Genomic DNA, 21548 nt, shown 5'->3' with positions numbered 1-21548 from the left:
AAGGAGGAGTTAAGTGAACACACACAAAAGAAATATATACAGTAGAATCCGTTTATAATGACATCGAAGGGAATCGACAAACACGTCATAATAAGCGGACGTCATACAAAGCGTTATGAGAAATGAAAAATCTTTTTTATGTAAATATGTATGTATTTAAGTATTTTAATACAGAAACATAGTATACTTGCATATGTATACTGTACATAGTATACTTATATATGTACTGTATGTACCAATATTATAAAGCTGAAGAGTTTGTTTGAACGCGCTGAATCTCAGGAACTACTGGTCCGATTTGAAAAATTATTTCGGTGTTATTATATTAGATAGCCCATTTATCGAGGAAGGCTATAGGTTATTATATCATCACGCTAAAACCAACAGGAGGGGAGCCACGCGGGAAAAACCGCGTGGCGCGGCTAGTATAATATAAAAATAAAATAATGTAGGTTTTAAATTTTTTTTATTACCTAATTTAATGCTAACACTATGACAAAATCGACAGAGATAATAATTATGTCTTAAAATATAACGCAAGTTTCATAATAATAATAATCGACATGTTAGAGATTAATCTCATGAAATAAAATAAACATTTTTATATTCTTGGTCTTAATTTAATTTGTACGCCGTTTTCTGATCTCAAAATGAGATCGGAGCATAATTGCGGCTCCATGTCTACTGGTAACACTTTGAAATTTTTTATGATTCCCGCCAAGGTTATTTTCAATTCCATCATGGCGAATTTTTGACCTGTAAAATAAATATTGATGTAGATTATACTAAATGAGGTAAAATAACCGTTAGCATTACCTACACGTTATCGCGGAAATAACTTCCACAATAGTATCTGCTCCTACCCATCTTCTCTCTTTTATGTTACAACACGTAATCAGAACATAATCAGAATCGTATTTAAATAACTACCACCTTACAACTATAAATAGGTAATATCCCAATTTTTGTCAGGGACCATGGATATATCATGTTTTATGACCACAGAGATGCCACAGAGCAATGTGGCAAATAATGAAGTATTGTTGGTTGTATTCATGGAACTATATATACTACGTATGGAACCCACACTCCCTAAGAAAAAGTAAAGTCAAAAAATTTGACCTTGAATCTTATCGTTTCCCCTCCGTCTCTTTCTAGTTACGGTGAGTCATAATATATATAGTACTAGCGGTCCGCCCCGGCTTCGCCCGTGGTACATAATATTTACGTTTTCTCTACATAAGAACCATCCTCGTACTTCAAGGAATATAATAAAAAAAGAATTATCGAAATCGGTTCAGCCGTTCTCGAGTTATGCGCTTACCAACACATTTTGCGATTCATTTTTATATATAAGATGTCTATATTTCCGTGGGGTGAGTATAAATGTAAAAAATTCAGGATATTAAGGAAAAAAATACCGGATACATCAATTTTATTCGTATTAAAATTTTACTATAATACTAGATTTTGCCCGCGACTTCGTCCTCGTTGAAGTCATAAAACATAAAATCCCATTTATCCCGTGGGGATTTCGGAATAGCCTTTCTAAGTGCACCTTTAGGATACTCTAGATATACAGAGTGTGCCAAATTTCATGTCTTTAGGTCCAGTGATTTTAGGCTGTGCGTTGTCTGTCAGTCACTAAGTAACGGGAGAGTTTTATATTTATTGATTGATTGATGGTTGATGATTTACGGCGGAAATAAATTACGTAATTGCATTTATTATTCTAATATAGTTACTGTAGAATTTTTGCAAATAGATAAAAAATAGATGTTCAAGTATTTAACATTGGAAAATTGTAATGTTCCTTTCAGCGTTTTTTCATGTTTGCGTCTTCCGTCTTGCATCTTCAGAACACAGGACCGCTATAAATTATGACAACATTTTGCTGTATAATTTGGCGTTACGTCCAGTCATTTGAGGAATTAATGAAGTAAAATATCAATGTGTTTTTATAATATTTATTTATCATTACAATGCCAACTGCCTTTACAAATTTGCAAATTATAAGATAATAACAATAAAAAGTAACGAAATCGGTTCACTGAAAATATTTTTATCATTCCATACCCTTAAGTATTTAAATAGTTTTAAGAGTACTTGAAATATGAGATCGTGGTCTAGCGCTTCCCTATCATACAATAAAAAACAAAATATAATATATTCAGGGTGTAATCGTTAAGTGTGCACAGGTGATTATTCCGTAACTATTGCAGGTATCAAAAAACTTTAAACTGATATCGATATGATACTGATATGATACTTTACCTAATGAGTAAAATAACAATAATAACTTTTTTTAAATATAACAAGAAATATCTAAAAATGTAACTTTAAACCCTCCCATACATTTTATTTCCCGTAACGTATATATTACGTTCCCACTGCTGGGACATGGCCTCCTATGAGGTTACAGCCACATCCACCACACTGGCCAAGTGCGGGTTTAAAATGAATGTTGCATATCTTCACTTTTTCAAAACAGGATATTTTTAATTCTACTATATTTAGCCATGTATTACGTTCCGCTAGATTGGACGGAAACCTGTAAAGAGAAAAGAAGATTATTTGCAAAATATAAAAAAAAAAAATGTCATTTAGATACAGATAACACAAAATTTGTGCTGTTGTCTTGTGCTTCTATTTCAGTAGGTACCATATATGTATGTACTTTGAGTTTTTGATTTTACAATATATCATTATATAAAAGTAGTAAACAACGTTTTTATACCATTAACTTTCACGCCAATTGAACTAACTCAAGTGGAGAAAGACTTCTCCTCATATAAAATACCATACCGAAATATATGTACACAATTTTATAAAGTATGGACACCCTAGTCTAATATTTATTACAATCATGAAACATTTAATAATACGCAAATAACGATGTTAAATGGAAAAAACCTAATCAAAATTAACATTATAATCACAACTTCGATCTATTATTCCAGATTTAACAACAATTAAAGTAGAAATATTACTAAACTACAATTTTACATGAAGCGTAGTTTATGCATGGTTTTTTGTACTTACGAATGATATATAATATCACATCCTGGATGCCATTCACTTTTGCAACCGCGCACAATATATTTACAACCATTTCTATTAATTTTGGCTCAGAATAATTCCAAAATACAAGAACAAACTCACGAAATGAACATAAACATCCGCCATTTTGCAGTAAACATTATTTGACACCTAGAATTGGGGCTGCCGCGCAACGATTTTCATAACATAATTCAAAATATGGGAAAAAAATTATGAGCGTGTTCGATAAGCAGTCCATTTTAAAAGTTGTAAACCTTTGTTATTTCAATGGAAAAGCAAACCTGCATGAATATCGTTTAAATTTCATTTTTTTAGCGGATTTTATTAATGATTTATGTCATATAGACTATTATTACTGACAGTCGATTTTTTAATGCACGTCAATAGGGGAAAAATTTACAATCACGCTGGCTACCCTATGGGGTAAACAGGGGTTACTTGCGGTGATTCTATCAGTTTTTTATTTATTCTTAGGAGTTTGGGTTCCAGTATGACTATAGTTCCATGGTTGTATTTGTAACATTTCAAAAAGATTGATCGATTTTATTTTTGGTAGGTCAGAAAAAAGGTCGTAATCTATGTTTCTATGCTCCTAAGTTAAAAAATAAGGCTCTCGGGGCAGAACAATATTTTCCAGATACTTAATAGTTATACAAATTCTTACCAATACAGTTTCTAGGGCCGGCACTAAACGCGAGCCATGAGAAGGCATTCTTCCCAGACATGGCGGCAGCCTCAGTGAATCTCTCTGGCCGAAACTCCAGTGGATTTTCATACAAAGCTGGACTTCTTTGCATATGGATTATATCAACGATGACTGATGTGTTCTTTTTGATCCGCAACCCGGCTAATTCTGAAAGATTTTTGTTTAACTAGATAAACTTAAGTACATGATGATAAAAAGTAAAATAAAAATTTCAAATGATATGAGTAGTAGACCGGGAGATACTGACACAAAATTTCGAGTCATTTGTAACAGGATGGCGGTTCTACAGGGGTCTTAGTACGCAATGACAAAAAGAAAAACGATGGTGTGAACACTGGTACCGGCGGCTTAGTCGCGTGGGCGTTAGTCGAACTCGTCGTAAAAATAGCGAAAGTCAAACGATTTGTAACACAAAAATTTAAGAATTTACCGATAGCCCATAAAAAAGAAGTAGGCGGTAGTGTCATGCCATACTTTTCCGGTGTGACTTACAGCCCGCCATACCGACGCAAATGTGTTGATTTAAAAAAAAACAATTCAACCATTTGTACCAGGCTAACTTTTGCACAGGTAACCATCGTCGTGTAGCCATTTACGAAAATCACCATACCATACTTTTCGGACGATTCCAAATGGTCGCCATACCGCCGAAAAACTGCAAAAATTTTTTTTTCGCCAAACTTTTTGTACCAGTATTGCATTTGGATTTTTGGAGAGTATTTAATAAAATGTGACCATTATTATATTTGCCATACTTCTAGTAGGGGGAAAAAGTGCTGCCATACTTCATAAATGAATTTATTATTAATTTATAGAAGTGAAGATTTCTACCACCTAGATCTTTGAAATTTTGTATTTATATTTGTTGAACCTCAAACTTATAGGAAAGATTAATGCCATACTGTTACAAATCGTTCAAAATACGAATAAAATCATACAATAAAAAAAAATCTTATACACATTCGCCACCTCCCACAGGTATGGCATTATCACACTTCTATTTATAATCATTCAAGAGTTGTTGAAAAAAAAATTTAGGGTGTTACAAATGGTTCGGCGAAAAAAAAAATTTGCAGATTTTCGGCGGTCTGGCGACCATTTGGAATCGTCCGAAAAGTATGGCATGGCGATTTTCGTAAATGGCTGCACGACGATGGTTACCTGTGCAAAAGTTAGCCTGGTACAAATGGTTGAATTGTTTTTTTTAAATCAACACATTCGCGTCGGTATGGCGGGCTGTAAGTCACACCGGAAAAGTATGGCATGACACTACCGCCTACTTCTTTTTTATGGGCTATCGGTAAATTCTAAAATTTTTGTGTTACAAATCGTTTGACTTCGCTATTTTTCCGACGAGTTCGACTAACGCCCACGCGACTAAGCCGCCGGTACCAGCGTTCACACCATCGTTTTTCTTTTTGTCATTGCGTACTAAGACCCCTGTAGAACCGCCATCCTGTTACAAATGACTCGAAATTTTGTGTCAGTATCTCCCGGTCTATAGTATCTAATACCTATTACAGTTCTTGTATACTGTAAAACGTATGATGGTATAATATTTTGGTACCTAATTAACGCTTTTAACGTGCTGTTGGTGTGTGTATGATTATAAAAATTTTATTATAATAACAAAAATAAAGACGAATTAAGCCGATAAAATCTTTGGGCTATATTATGAAAAATGAAATAATTCTACATAAAATTATGTACAAGGAAAATTATATTATGTTTAAAATAAAGACACGTAAGAACGATGTTTATCTTTTAACAACTTACCCGAGTCCTTTGTAATAAGCCTCTCTATAAGAGGTACAGAAGGAAATATTCTTAAAGATTCTTTTATTACTAACTCCAAATATTTCATTTGTTTCAAATCACTGCAAATGAAAGAAATATAAATCGATACTGTTTTAGTGACGGAGACAAAAAAAGAACGTGTGAGCCGAGCACACGTGTCAGAAGTGAAACTTCTTTGGCAAGATTCAAAGAAACCAAAATCGACGCCTTACCACAGGCCTTACTCCATGACGTGACCTTGAAATTTTACTCTCAACGCGCCTAAAGAAGTTTCACTTGAAAAACAAATTGTATATTAATAAAACAAATATAAATTGTAACGTAAAAGTTTACCTGTAAGTAGGATCCTTACTCAAGTCATCGCCTAGAATCCGTTTTTGTTCTTCAAAAATCTTTTCTTGTACATCCATGTGTTTTGATACGCAAAATAATGAGAAGCATATTCCTGACGTTGTTGTGTCATGGCCCTTAAATTTTTTGTTCGAGTGTCATTGTTATTATGTTAATTTTGATGTGTAACTGTTTACACACATAATAGAAAGGGTAAAGGAACGTTTAATTTTAATATGATATTTTGTTGTGAATAGAAGACCAAATATAGAAAAAAGAAATTAAATGCATATAAATAATATCGATGATAATTGCAACTTCATAAAAAACAGACCGTAGAGTTACTGTAGAGTTAACTGAACGAGGCTGGGGTCGAGGGTTTGGGGAACGCCGATGATGGAACGGGGAACAATCCATCATCGGCGAGCGGGTGGCGTGAGCTCGTATACAGCTTGCGCCGCCCCGGGGTGGGCATTTGGTGGAGGGCCTGGAAACGGGCAAGTGGCGGAGGGCCTGGAAACGGGCAACTGCTGGGCGGGACATGCGGAAGATTGCGAATGTGTACCCGCATCCCGTCTAAAGCAGCGCGTTGGTACACGGTGGGGTTTTAGTCGGTAGGAATCCGACATAACCCACGGCTCCTTCCCCGGGAGCCGTGGGTATCTTAGGCAAGATTTCCCCACTTGAAAAAAAAAAAAAAAAAAGAGTTAACAGAACGTAGAGCTCAGACTGTACCTAGAGCTCGTAATATCAATTTATGTCTTTTAAAAGAGAGTCTTTGTTTAGTAGAAAGAAAGTAATGACCAAATAAATCTAGCTCTTAATAAAATATACAGTACCTATTAAGTTTATAATGTTATGGTGATATAGTTATTTAAAAATTACCTCAAACATAAAAGTATCAACTTCTTCACGCACTTGTTCATCATTAATTTTCATTCCATCAATTTCTGACAAAAGTAATAAATCCAAGAAGGCGTGTTTGTTTTTGATACCTGGAAGATATACAGTTTTTATAGGAAATATATTAATTAAATGTTTACACAAAGTGCAAGGTCAGTTATTTTTAAATAGATTATAATATTATGTATTATAAATCCAGTTTGCATGTGCTGTGTGCATTTAATTCAGTCAAAATAACTATGAATTCGTTCATGTACCTAAACATCATAAGTAGTTAGCAATTTTTCCCACGTAATTTCAAAAATTTTTAATTTATGTTTTCTTCAAATGCCTTATTATGTAAATGGGCTATCCAACAATAAAATACTTTTTTTTTAAATTCAAACTGGATTTAGTTCGTGCGTTCACGAAAAAATAAATAAACCTATTCACCTTGAAAATTTTAATAAGTTTAGATTTATGCGTAGTCATAGTTCATAGATATAGATTTTATCAAGACGTTTAAAAACATGTAGAACATTTGATATTATCGTCTAGTATATACAATAAATATAGGTAAGATAAAAACTCCTAATAATTACCAAACTCAGCGTTTTCTTCAAGCGTGTGAATATTAGCATCTTGCAACTCCTTTTTTCTTAATTCAATAATTTTCTTAGTATATCCATGTAATACACCCAAAGCTTGTTGTTGTGTTCTGTTATAATTTGTTATTTTAAAAAGTGCATCTTCACCCATGAACGGATTTCGCATTCTTAATGCTAATATTTGTGTCAAACTGAAAGAAAAATTACAAAAAACTTAAGAAGGAACGATTTAAATAATTAATACGTTTAATAGCAGTAACTTACGCTTCAATGGATTTTACATATTTGGAATTGCTATTATCTTGTGCATTTATTGATACGCCCATAACAGACTCTGGTGAACATATTAAATGGTATTAGATAAATAGTAAAAAATAGTCTAACGTCGTATTAACATAGGGAGTAGGTAATATTAATAGTTGATACATAATACGTAATAAAATATGCAAAGCGTCTATAGGAATACATATGCAAATATGTATATTAAAATAAAGCAATTTGTAAAAAAATATTTTACGTCTTTAGTAAGAAATATATTTGCATAACGATACGATATAACTTTAAAATTATATCTAGACTTAATAGACTGGGGTAGAAGCCTTTAAAAATAATGAAAAGATAAAAAAAATCGCAGTCGGATGAAACCCATTAGAAAAGGAGGGGAATATGATGAAAATAAAAGGAAAAATAAATTACGGTCAATCCGAGTTCGGGAAGTGGGAGGGGGGAGCTTTTAAGAGAAAAAAATGGTTTCTCCTGATTTCCGACAAAACTACAAGTCCTATAGAAAAAAGTTCAATGGCAAAGTTGTAGGTAATTAAAAGTTCTACAACTTCTGTATTCACAATTTTTTCACATAACCTCAAAATTTAGGTGAAAAATTCAAAAAACCAAGTTTTTGGTCTTTTATTTTTATCTACTTCAAAATTAATTTTTTTTCTACGAAATTTGGTGGAAACCTACTTTATTATGTCCCAAATACACTGTAATTTATTTGATTGAAAATATTTATGTTTTCGCCTTATTTTGAATTAATACCAAAAAAACAACCTAATTTTCAATCGAAAAGTCACCCGTCAAAATATCAGCTTTTTTCAAAAACTTGGGGTGCCTTTTATTCATTGAAATCTCTACTTTCATATGGTGTAAAAAAATAAACACCACCATAGTAAATGTTCTCAGGAAATGCATACAAACAGTGTGAAAATTAGCTTTTACTAAATCAGGCACACTTCTCGAACTACCTGAAATGTTTTTATCGACATCATTTTGCTTTTGAATATGCTGTTAAATATTAAACTTAGAACAGATAATTATTTTTCTTTTGAAATATTACCGAAAAGCCGATACAAGAGAAGATATAGAGTTCAAGAAGTGTGCCTGATTTAGTAAAAGCTCATTATTACACTGTTTGTATGCATTTCCTGAGAACATTTACTATAGTGGTGTTTATTTTTTTTACATCATATGAAAGTAGAGATTTCAATGAATAAAAGGCACCCCAAGTTTTTGAAAAAAGCTGATATTTTGACGGGTGACTTTTCGATTGAAAATTAGGTTGTTTTTTTGGTATTAATTCAAAATAAGGCGAAAAAATAAATATTTTCAATCAAATAAATTACAGTGTATTTGGGACATAATAAAGTAGGTTTCCACCAAATTTCGTAGAAAAAAAATTAATTTTGAAGTAGATAAAAATAAAAGACCAAAAACTTGGTTTTTTGAATTTTTCACCTAAATTTTGAGGTTATGTGAAAAAATTGTGAATACAAAAGTTGTAGAACTTTTAATTACCTACAACTTTGCCATTGAACTTTTTTCTATAGGACTTGTAGTTTTGTCGGAAATCGAGAGAAACCATTTTTTTCTCTTAAAAGCTCCCCCCTCCCGCTTCCCGAACTCGGATTGACCGTAATTTATTTTTCCTTACATTTTTATCATATGGGTATCCTTTATATCCTTTATCCTTTATCATATCCTTTTCTAATGGGTTTCATCCGACTGCGATTTTTTTTTGTTTCAAAAATTATCTACTCTAGTCTATAAGACTAGAGTCGAAGCCTAGGGTTTAATAAAGTACTTACGAGTGAAGTTTGTAATACAAAAAAAAATCCTTACCCGTAACATTATCTAGTGCATTCAGTGCAATGATAGGAAATAGATCGAATGGTTTTTCATTACAATATGTAGATTTCAATTTATTTATGAGTACTTTCTCGTTTTTCAAAAAAACTGGCAAAAAGTTTTGCAAAATGTTAAAATGGAAAGCGGGCGTCAAAAATTTTCGATGCGTCCGCCATCTGTTGCCTGAAAGAAATAATATTTTTGTTTAAAATACATTGATTTCATTCAAATGGACTATATTATAATATTACACAAGTTGGTTAGAACTGAAAATATAAATGTACGTAAGTAATAATGTTTTTCACGTTATTTATCAATTTTATTAAGCTATTGCATAGCTTCTATCGCGGGCCTTGAGCGCGGGGACCGAATCCAGAAATTCCGTAACGAAAAAACCTCACGCTCCTCACTCCGACGGGCACGGAGGTGTGGCTTGAAGGCAAAGCATGCAATACTCAATAGCTTTACCGCAGCAGTCCCCGAGTGCCACACGTATTTTTAAGCTATTGCATAGCTTCTATCGCGGGCCTTGAGCGCGGGGACCGAATCCAGAAATTCCGTAACGAAAAAACCTCACGCTCCCCACTGCGACGGACACGGAGGTGTGGCTTGAAGGCATGCTATGCAATAGCTTTACCGCAGCAGTCCCCGAGTGCCACACGTATTTTTTTAATTATTAATTTATATATTTATGTTATTATTTATTATAATACATACTTATTATAAGTCCTTTTTTCCAACAGTTTTTAAAAAACAACTTCATGTCATTGAGCTAATATTACTACATACCAAATTACTACCAAATTACTACGTATATGTCAATGCTTCATGTGAAAAATTTTTGACTTTGGAAGTCCAAACGCTTCATACCTGTTGAGGTCAGAAGTCCAAAGCCAAGCCAGTCGTGTAAATAATTATACGATTTACCTTTTGTTATCAATTCGGAATGTGATATTAAGGGCTGAAAAAATGTTTATTTAATAATTAGTAAATGAGTTTGTTATCTGTATAATTATTTCTTAACATACGAATTGTATAAAATAATAAAGAAGCTTTATTACTCAAATAATTATATCTTCTTGCCATAACAAGAAAAAGAAGCTTTATTATTTTAAATTAAATAAAATAATAATAAAGACGAAATGTAATAAATGCATTTGAATTATGAACCTTTATCTTGATTACTTGACAAATAATACAGTCATTATTAATTAACATGTTTGAACGTAATAATTATAAAACAATGCATTACATATCGCTATCTCATTGATGTTTACAGTGTAAATTACACATTACACGTATGCGTTGCAACTTCATCAATTCCTTACAACTTTTTAATGAATATAATATGTACCTAATTAAAAGTATGATAACAACAGCTGATATAAGAATAAATAACGACAGTAAATTATAATCATTTAAAATTTAAAGGATCTCAGTGTATAAAGACCACTACGTAAGGATACTACAAGCTGGCCTTCTTATGGGATGCGAGGATCGTGTATTAGGAGATATTGTCATAATAATAAATAACTGTATACATACTTACCTCAATATATTTCGGATGATACAAGACGACATAAGGCTGGTTAAATAAATGGACTCGGACAGCTTCTCCGTAGGTTTTTTGGAAATATTGTAAGAGCGGTAGAAACTCTGTAAGAAATAATGTTAGTTATTATTTTTTATTATATTTTATGTTAATTGATTGTACCTATCCTTCATTGGAAATAGTAATTAATAATTATATAGGTACAAAGTAATTTTTCTTTCTTAGTTTTAGTAATCTTAATATTTGCGAATAACTATACATTGAACCCAGAGAAGACGGGCTTTAACATTTTAATTTTGAAAAATATTTTAAATTTTAATTTGTATAAAATAAACCTGTTACAAGAGAAAAGACTCGGAGCATAGTTAGTTAATTAATATTATTCAACATAAACTTTAATCTTTAGTCAAGTTGTACTTATATAAGTTGTTTTAAATTAAATGGTGTCAGTTAATAGGTATATCAGGGTCACGTTTAATTTTGTCAAATTTAAGAAAAGATCAATGCAAATTATAGTAACAGATAACCTATACCTTCTTCTTGTATAAGTTAAAGTAATATTAATTGAAAAATGTCGTTGGGCTTAAAATTGTAAAGCTTTTATTTGCGGTCTGTTTACATAACGAAAAAAAAAAATTGTGTACAAGACTAAATCGCTTTTGTGCTTTATGTGTTTTTTTTATGAGATTTCTGTAAGTAAGGAGCTTTACACCTTTAAAATAAAAATGGTTAGGTAACTATCTACATACTTAATTTAAATAAAAGTCAAATACATATTACATATACAGGGTGTCCCACTGTTGGTATACTAAGCTCAAAGGAGGTTATAGTTTTGCATACGCCGAGTACGTAAAAAATAATTAAAAAATTCCAGACGCATTTTTTTTTCAAATAGATGAATTCTTAAAACTCTATGTGTACACCCATAACAAGCGAGCCGCCCAACTTTGCCACCAGCACGTGAGCTATCGTTTAAGATTATGTTTTCATAGATAAAATGCTCATATTAGAGAAGCGGTATATGCCGGCTACGCGAAGCTAGAGAAGAAAACATGGATTTTCAGGAAAAAATTAGCAAAAAATTTTGGACGTAATTTTTTTTTTAAGTATTTTTTACGTGATCAGTGTATGCAAAACTACAAGTTCCTTCGCGCTTAGTATACCAATAGTGGGACACCCTGTATAGTTGCAGCCTGCTGCAGTAGGTACTATTAACCTTATGGGCAATGGCCAATGAACCGGTCTATTAGAAGGTTTTATTTGAAAAATTTTATTTTAATGATAGCAAAGTAATTACTTGCTACAATGTTGCATCTAGATCAAGGCAGTATTAGTACGAGATCCGGCTGCAGGATCAGTGTGTTCATCGGTTTTTTGCTGAAAACCGAATTTTTGTGTATATTTATAATTAGGAGAATATACAGGGTGTTCCACTGTTGGTATACTAAGCTCAAAGGAGGTTATAGTTTTGCATACGCTGAGTACGTAAAAAATACTTAAAAAATTCCAGACGCATTTTTTTTTCAAATAGATGAAATCTTAAAAGTCTATGTGTACACCCATAACAAGCGACCCGCCCAGCTTTGCCACCAGCACGTGGGCTATCGTTTAAGATTATGTTTTCATAGACAAAATGCTCACATTAGAGAAGCGTTATATGCCGGCTGCGCGAAGCCAGAGAAGAAAACATGGATTTTCAGGAAAAATTTAGCAAAAAATTTTTGACATAATTTTGTTGTTTAAGTATTTTTTTCATGATCAGTGTATGCAAACCTTTAAGTCCCTTCGCGCTTAGTATACCAATAGTGTGACACCCTGTATATCGACTAGGTTGCCAGTCAAAATTTGGCCGCAAGCATGTTTAATTAAAATTTGGGAAAAAAATTCGTTCACTTGTTTTTTTGAATAAAATGTAGTCTATATCACGTCAAATGATATAAAAATTCTAAAAAATCACGGTTGCCGCTTTTCACCTGGCAGCCTGGTGCAAACAGGTATGATTTCGATTCATTTTTACGTTCATAACGCACATTTATGAATCATAATTATATCAAATTAAAGCTAATTTTTTTCTATTTATTATCATATATGGTTGCCTAATTAAATCCGGCCGCAAATAAGGGTTGCTGGCTTATAAAAATTATAAATATAGGATTAGTGCGTTCATCGGTTTTTTGCTGAAAACCGAATTTTTATGTATATTTATAACTAGCGGTCCGCCCCGGCTTCGCCCGTGGAACGTATTTACGTTTTCTCTACATAAGAACCATCCTCGTACTTCAAGGAATATAATAGAAAAGAATTATCGAAATCGGTTCAGCCGTTCACACGTGATGCCGTGACAACGCGAAACGGGTGCAGACCCGCCGCCTTTTTATAGCTCCCGCCGCGAAGCGCGTCGAACGCGGCAACTGATACACAAAAATAATCCTTATGGCATGATTCTGTATTCACGCGCGATGACTTATAGCGTATTTCATGTATAACTTTGGTGTTTCTACACCGATTTACATGATTCTTTTACTATAACCTGCCCAGGAGTATGAAGAATAATTGTGCCAAATTTGGTTAAAATCCGTCGTGTAGTTTCTGTTTCTATAGCGAATATACAGACAGACAGACAGACAGACAGACAGACAGACAAAAATTTTACTGATTGCATTTTTGGCATCAGTAGCGATCCCTTATCACCCCTTCATAGTTTTTTTTTAAATATATTTCATGTACAGAATTGGCCTCTCTACAGATTTATTATAAGTATAGATAGATTAGGAGAATATATATATCGACTAGGTTGCCAGTCAAAATTTGAATTGTAGATACATAATATGATAAATTTATTCTCGTAACACCTCTTACGACACCAGCTTAAAGTTGATATCACTTGCTTTGAATAAAATTATAGTAACAATATACTGTATACCTATATTACATTTCAAAACCACAATTCAGTGTGACATGACCGTAAATGCGTAACTTCAATAACCCTAAAGTAGTCGCCTGGTCTACATGTGATTACACATGCAGACCAGGTGACAGAGATACAAAATTGCAAATTTCTAAAAATCTAAATGCTCTAGTTATTCCATCCTTCGTGTACTCTAAGTTGAATAATTGTCCCATGCACTCAGTGCAGCGCGGAGAGTCGGGTGCGCGAGGTTATGCAACAGGAGCTAAGTAAATATGCCGCGCGACCAACTACGTAAGTTTTTTGTTGTGACATGAGAATTAGTTTAAAAATAATGTTACAGAATTATAAATAATTTAATACTTAATGTATTTATTTATATTTGCAGGAAAAAACAGAGTAGAGCCATGTAATTTTTTTAATTCGCATTGAAGCGTCTCTCACATTGAATTTTTCACAATTTTTTAGGTAATTACTATCACACTAACTACATTACTTTCACTTTTAATTAATATCACAGCGGGACACCCTGTAGGCTGTATATGATTAGGTAAGCACTATAAAATAGATACAGGGCCTCAACTACGAGACAGTTTAATTATGTGATCAATAATTATTGGTGAGCAGAAGGTAATTTAAACAATTATAATAACGTAGTTAGCAGTAACTCTTTCGTTTGATTAATTGCAGCGTTCCACGCATTTTTTTTATTAAGTATCTTTAGAATGTTTACATTGTTTTTTGCATATAAAGCGTGATAAGAGCTATTATAAAAAGACAATACATAGTAGTAATTGTCTCTATTATGTAGTTAATTGATTTTAATTGTGTAATAAATAAAAATACCTACTTCTAAAATCATATCTATAATATCACAGAACAAAAACATCCATTTATCAATTATTACACCTTAAAAGCAGATTTTCCATATGTACATGTTGTGGCCATATCGTAGATTTGCTCTTTTCATGAAATGATTGATCATTTCACGAAATGGTCGCATTTCATGAAATGATTCATATGTCGAATCACTTAATTTGTAGATGAATATCATTTTAAAACCTGTGAGTCTAATCTATAACTTTAATATGTCTTTAAACATGAAATGCCTAAATGTCAAGGCTATAATATGTATTATAGTAAAAAAGGAACTATAGTCGAGCCAATTTAATAGGCAACATTTGACGCTATCAATTTTATCTTCGAAGAGAGGTAACCTGCTTAAAAACATCGATTAAAGTGAATTAATCGATACGGATTTGAAACATTTGTCAATCGAATTTATTAATTTATGGTGATTTTTATTCACAAGTAATCAATGCATTCGATTCTAGATGTCAGTTTTCGATTTTTAGAGTAACGTCTCTGGTATTTAAAAAGAAAAAAGGTTTATTGACACAAAATTGTAGCGACGTCAGTTCTTCAATTCAGAAATTGTTTATTATGTTTAGAATGGTTTATCAGTAAAATGAAATCTTAAAATTACTTGTATCGGTCATTATTATTATAAATATGTGGTCGTAATTGAAAAAAGTTAAGCAAATGTGCAGTTCTAACAAAAGGAAATATCATGTTATTCTATGTTGTCGTTACTAGGTTACGTTGTTGAATTTTGTTGAACTGTCAAATGTTGCCTATTAAAATGGCTCTACTATAATTTAAACTACTTCGCCAAAATGCTTTGGCGCAATATTTGCGGTAGACCGGGAGATACTGACAGAAAATTTCGAGTCATTTGTAACAGGATGGCGGTGCTACAGGGGTTTTAGTACGCAATGACAAAAAGAAAAACGATGGTGTGAACGCTGGTACCGGCGGCTTAGTCGCGTGGGCGTTAGTCGAACTCGTCGGAAAAATAGCGAAGTCAAACGATTTGTAACACAAAAATTTTAGAATTTACCGATAGCCCATAAAAAAGAAGTAGGCGGTAGTGTCATGCCATACTTTTCCGGTGTGACTTACAGCCCGCCATACCGACGCGAATGTGTTGATTTAAAAAAAACAATTCAACCATTTGTACCAGGCTAACTTTTGCACAGGTAACCATCGTCGTGCAGCCATTTACGAAAATCGCCATGCCATACTTTTCGGACGATTCCAAATGGTCGCCATACCGCCGAAAATCTGCAAATTTTTTTTTTCGCCGAACCATTTGTAACACCCTAAATTTTTTTTTCAACAACTCCTGAATGATTATAAATAGAAGTGTGATAATGCCATACCTGTGGGAGGTGGCGAATTTGTATAAGATTTTTTTTTATTGTATGATTTTATTCGTATTTTGAACGATTTGTAACAGTATGGCATTAATCTTTCCTATAAGTTTGAGGTTCAACAAATATAAATACAAAATTTCAAAGATCTAGGTGGTAGAAATCTTCACTTCTATAAATTAATAATAAATTTATTTATGAAGTATGGCAGCACTTTTTCCCCCTACAAGAAGTATGGCAAATATAATAATGGTCACATTTTATCAAATACTCTCCAAAAATGTAAATGCAATACTGGTACAAAAAGTTTGGCGAAAAAAAAAATTTTTGCAGATTCTCAGCGGTATGGCGACCATTTGGAATCGTCCGAAAAGTATGGTATGGTGATTTTCGTAAATGGCTAGATGACGATGGTTACCTGTGCAAAAGTTAGCCTGGTACAAATGGTTGAATTGTTTTTTTTTAAATCAACACATTTGCGTCGGTATGGCGGGCTGTAAGTCACACCGGAAAAGTATGGCATGACAGTACCGCCTACTTCTTTTTTATGGGCTATCGGTAAATTCTAAAATTTTTGTGTTACAAATCGTTTGATTTTCGCTATTTTTCCGACGAGTTCGACAAACGCCCACGCGACTAAGCCACCGGTACCAGCGTTCACACCATCATTTTTCTTTTTGTCATTGCGTACTAAGACCCCTGTAGAACCGCCATCCTTGTTACAAATGACTCGAAATTTTGTGTCAGTATCTCCCGGTCTACGGTTCAATATTAGGTAATTTTGAATGCGCAAGGTCATATCGAATTATTATTAATAGATCTATGTAAGTTAAATTGTTTCTGTTTAGTAGGCTCTTCTTTACTACTTCTTATTGTAATTGTGATATTCGTAGGTATAATCGTATATTATCAAAGGTGCAATTTAAAATCATTCATTGCAGTAATAAGATAAGAGTGTGATCATTGAATCGTTCAAATGATTACAAATATAAGGTCTTTGAAGATTAATAATTATTCTGAGGATAAAGAAGTCATTTCAATGAATGGCAAAACAATAATTATTTTATAATTACAATTGATATAAGAAAAAACTTGATAATTTAACGATGCTTGCTCAATCTTTTATTTTTTATAATCCACAGTAGAATGCCACAGCTGATATAAGATATTGGACTCTACCAGACTCTACACTTGTCAAAGATGAACCTGAAGTTTGTGTATAACGATTAAATTACAATTTGCAAATGATAAAAAAGGCCTACTTTATACCTACTATACGCTTTATACTACCCTATCTAAGTAACAAATTATTGTTTTTTTCTTGTTCAAGTTACAGCGATCGATAAACAATCGATTTCGGTGCGGAACAGTTTTGAATTCGGCGTAGGTACAGAATGATTATAATTTGTATTAGTTGCTATTCATTTTTTTAACTCGTTTCTCAGAAAAATAGGTCGATCATAATAGCTTCGGAATGGCTTTTAAACTTATTATTTTTATATACTTACTATTTATTGCTAGAATATTCTAATAAGCTCGTTGAAATAATATAGCACGATCATTAATCATAGAGAACTATATATTGTTTAAATGTAGCTTGTTTATTATTCAATTCATTTATTTTTTATATTGTATTACATATTTTTATTTTTAAGATGGTTGAAGTAGTTACTAATTAATTTTTTCGTGTTGATTTTCGCTAAGTTGTAAATACATTAATTAACTTTTTGATTTAATATTGCCTTTTGCAAGGAACCGAAACTTTGATTAGTACACTATGTTTACACGCTTGACAAACTATTATAGAATACATATTGGATTTTTTATAATAAAGGTAGATACCTATGTAGGTACCTACTCATCATTATTACACAAAAAAATTCGCACGTATATTGACATATCTCACTAACCACTATTTGAAAAAGATCGCACTTGACCTTTTGCAATAATTAGCAATAGACAATTGTCATGCAATCCTTCAGGCATCCAGTTATGCTTATCCAGATTCAACCAGTTTCATTCACTGGGTCACCAATATACGAATACACGTGTACACTGTACAAGTACAAATACAATCCACATCGTTAAGAAAATGGATAGATTCAAAAAAGGATATTATATAGGGATATACTAGACATAGGGATGTATGCTTAAATCTTTAAAAATACGCAACGGATTTTGATGCTAAGATAGAGCGATTCAAGAGGAATATATAATATATAATTATAATTTATAAAGTTTTAGAGAAAGCGGGCGAAGCCGTGGGCGGAAAAATGGTAATAGATAAAAGATAATTTGAAATAAAATCATATTATTTCATATGGCTGCAATTTAAATTATGTAACAAAAAAATTGAATTATGTTACAAAAAAAAATTATAATAGTTTTTATTTTAAAAGTATTATTATTATCTAATTTTGAAATGAATTAAATATTATGTTTTTTTATCTCGTCATGAGTGATATAAATATTCAGTTTATTTAGAACTAGCTATCCGCCCGCGGCTTCGCCCGCGCAGTCAAAGAAAAACCCGCATAGTTCCCGTTCCCGTGAGATTTCCGGGATTGCGTCATTTTCCCGGGATAAAAAGTAGCCTATGTCCTTTCTCGGGTATCAAAATATCTCTATACCAAATTTCATGCAAATTGGTTCAGTAGTTAAGGCGTGATTGAGTAACAGACAGACAGACAGAGTTACTTTCGCATTTATAGGTAATATTAGTATGGATATGTAATTGTTTAAAATACATTATAAACATTTTAAAAAAGTTATTGATATGTTTGTATTTGTATGTACTTATTTCCGAATGTGAATTCACATTATATCAAAACGTTGTGTTTAAAAATATTGTTAGGTACCTACTTACTATTAAAACTCTATGTAGGTTTATGTACATAAATTAGGAGCTTGAAATAGGGGTTTTATACTTTTTAGCACGTGATTGAATTGTAGATACATATTATTATAGTTATAATAATACTTGTATGCTTAATTGTAGATTCGTGTAACGTTCTTAATTCCATGTAAATTAAGTACATAAATGAGTTGAATGATAAAGGTCATTTTTGATGTACGTATAATAAAGTGTAGATATTCAGGTATTACACACGAGATTATTAACCGACTTACTTAAATGGACTTAATTATTTTTTTCATTGTATATTTATTAAACAGTCAATAAGTACCTATATATTGTGTGGAGTCTGTACCTCCTGAGGTGTCTTTACCTTGTATTCTTTACTAGCTGTGCCCTGTGGTTTAGCCCGCAGTGCTCCGCTCCTCTTGGTCTTAGCGTGATGATATATATAGCCTATAGCTTTCCTCGATAAATGGGCTATCTAACACCGAAATATTTTTTCAAATCGGACCAGTAGTTTCTGAGATTAGCGCGTTCAAACAAACAAACTCTTCAGCTTTATAATACTTATATAAGTATCTATAGATACCTATCATTTTTTATTGGATAAACAGAAAAATTGGGATTTTATTAGTGACTGTGAGTCTGTGAAAAACTGTTGCTTTAGAAGTAAAGATACCTACTATAGAGAGGCGACCATATACAATAATGATTATAAAAATTAACTGTTATTATTATCCCTGGGTCCATGAATGCGAAAGTCAAAATTTTGCTAATTATATTATGTGATAACTTATTGACCCCTAATGTAGATAAAACCTAATATCTGCTTCTTCAGAGTATTGAACTTTATCTCAGAATACATAGGCCAAATGAGAGCAACCTAGGCAGTTGACAAACCACTTAAAATTCTAGACATAAACGTAAAAAAATGTATAAGTGAATAATAGAGGGTCAAATCTAGTTGTTTTTTTTGCGACGTACACTACAATTACGTTACAATTTGCGACGTATGTTTCAAATTATTGACTTTGGGTACAATTATTGTGGGTGAACTACATAAAATGTACCTACCACTGTATTGGCACTGTAGTAACAAAAAAATCTTTTACCTATTGTTGTATTAAAATATATGTAATAGGTCTATCGTAAAAAAGAAATAACGACCACAAAAATATTAAACATCTCTTTTGTGGTTGTGTCTGTGTTTACGATAATAATAAAACAATAATGACGTGTTTTTCGCAAGTTTTTCGTCTCAAATGGTAGAGTAGGTAAAGGTAAATTTATAAAAAAAATATATTTATACTAATTCGTGTAAAATATTTACTATTTTGAGAAATAGGTGAAAAATGTTAATAAATTAAAAAAGGGCTAAAAAATTAATTAAAATAAATTTGAATACCATACCGCTTTTGGTTTAGTGAATAATTATTTTGGGTTGAATATTTATGAAGCCGGCTATTTAGTTTTGGGTATGTAAAATCGTAAAAAGCAAACACATTACTAATATTTCCTCCACCTTTGTCTTGTTATATCATAATATTATTTTAGATTATTCTTCCTAACTAAGTATAATAATTACTTACGAGTTGCCCTGATCGCAAATAAATGTCCATTTCCAACTATTGGAAGGGGTGTGGGTCCGGGAATATTATAAGATTTGGTATCTCTTATCAAACTTATCCACGATATAATAAGTATTAATATAAAAGCGATAAATATCAAAATCGCAATCATCGTTTTATCACAATATTTTTAACTATATTCGTAAAACTTCGTATCATTCGCGACGACCAATACGTTACATGTATCACTAGCCACTGAGTCTGATTATGAATGCACTGTAAACTCTATATTATTATATTATCTAGTTTTGAAGTTGCCGCATTTCCTGTTTTATTACTATATATTAACGAGTCTTTAGAATAAAATAAAATAAACTTATGTACTATTTTGTTTTTTTGGTTTAATTTCATTTTATACATGTATAATTAATACTTTGAAGTACAGGTTTTATTATATTTATTCAAAGTTATGTTTGTTCAATAATTTCAACTCAGCTTTTTTTCTCAACATCAAAAACTTCCGTGTTTATACTTTATAAATAATTATAAGTGAACTCCTGTATATCCTATGGGCCATAGGTATAAAGCCACATTTCTTTTACAAATTGTTTTTTGAACATGGGTAAGTTGGTACCAGTAGTCCGTGTCCTGTCAGACTTAAGCCAATTATTTTTCAGTCGCGACCTGAAGTCTTATACAGGATCTCCGAGTAGTAGACTACGCTCACGTTATAATCACCATACGAAACATCGTTAAATTATTATACGGTTGCATTTATAATAAATAGTGATATAGAATTATCAAATACAATACATAGTAACTTTATTTACACTCGTCAATACGAGTACGAGGATTGTTACACTATTCACAGCGCGAGCGCAGTGCAAAACTGCAAATTAGTGAAAGTACCTGTATAATCAATAATCATTGTATTCAATTCATT

The 21548-nt window shown here is 32.2% G+C and overlaps 1 protein-coding gene across 1 annotated transcript; it reads right to left on the bottom strand.

Moving 5' to 3' along the window:
- Positions 1-579: 579 nt before the first annotated feature.
- Positions 580-20878, bottom strand: LOC149902479 (cytochrome P450 4d2-like). Its single transcript, XM_090110450.1, has 11 exons — positions 20627-20878; positions 11057-11163; positions 10378-10468; positions 9502-9690; positions 7648-7717; positions 7378-7574; positions 6779-6888; positions 5897-6030; positions 5543-5643; positions 3725-3913; positions 580-756 (listed from the first exon to the last, which is right to left on the bottom strand). The coding sequence occupies exons 1-11, from the start codon at positions 20775-20777 to the stop codon at positions 602-604; spliced, it is 1494 nt and encodes a 497-aa protein (XP_089966576.1). The 5' UTR covers positions 20778-20878; the 3' UTR covers positions 580-601.
- Between the last annotated feature and the right edge of the window lie 670 nt (positions 20879-21548).

The sequence above is a fragment of the Colias eurytheme genome, chromosome 15, assembly GCF_061535395.1.
Source record: "Colias eurytheme isolate Ceu_HAF_F1 chromosome 15, ilColEury1 Martin Lab GWU primary, whole genome shotgun sequence".
Classification (NCBI taxonomy): Eukaryota; Metazoa; Arthropoda; class Insecta; order Lepidoptera; family Pieridae; genus Colias; species Colias eurytheme.
The sequence above is the reverse complement of the archived record's forward strand: the minus strand, read 5'-3'. Positions and strand labels throughout refer to the sequence as shown.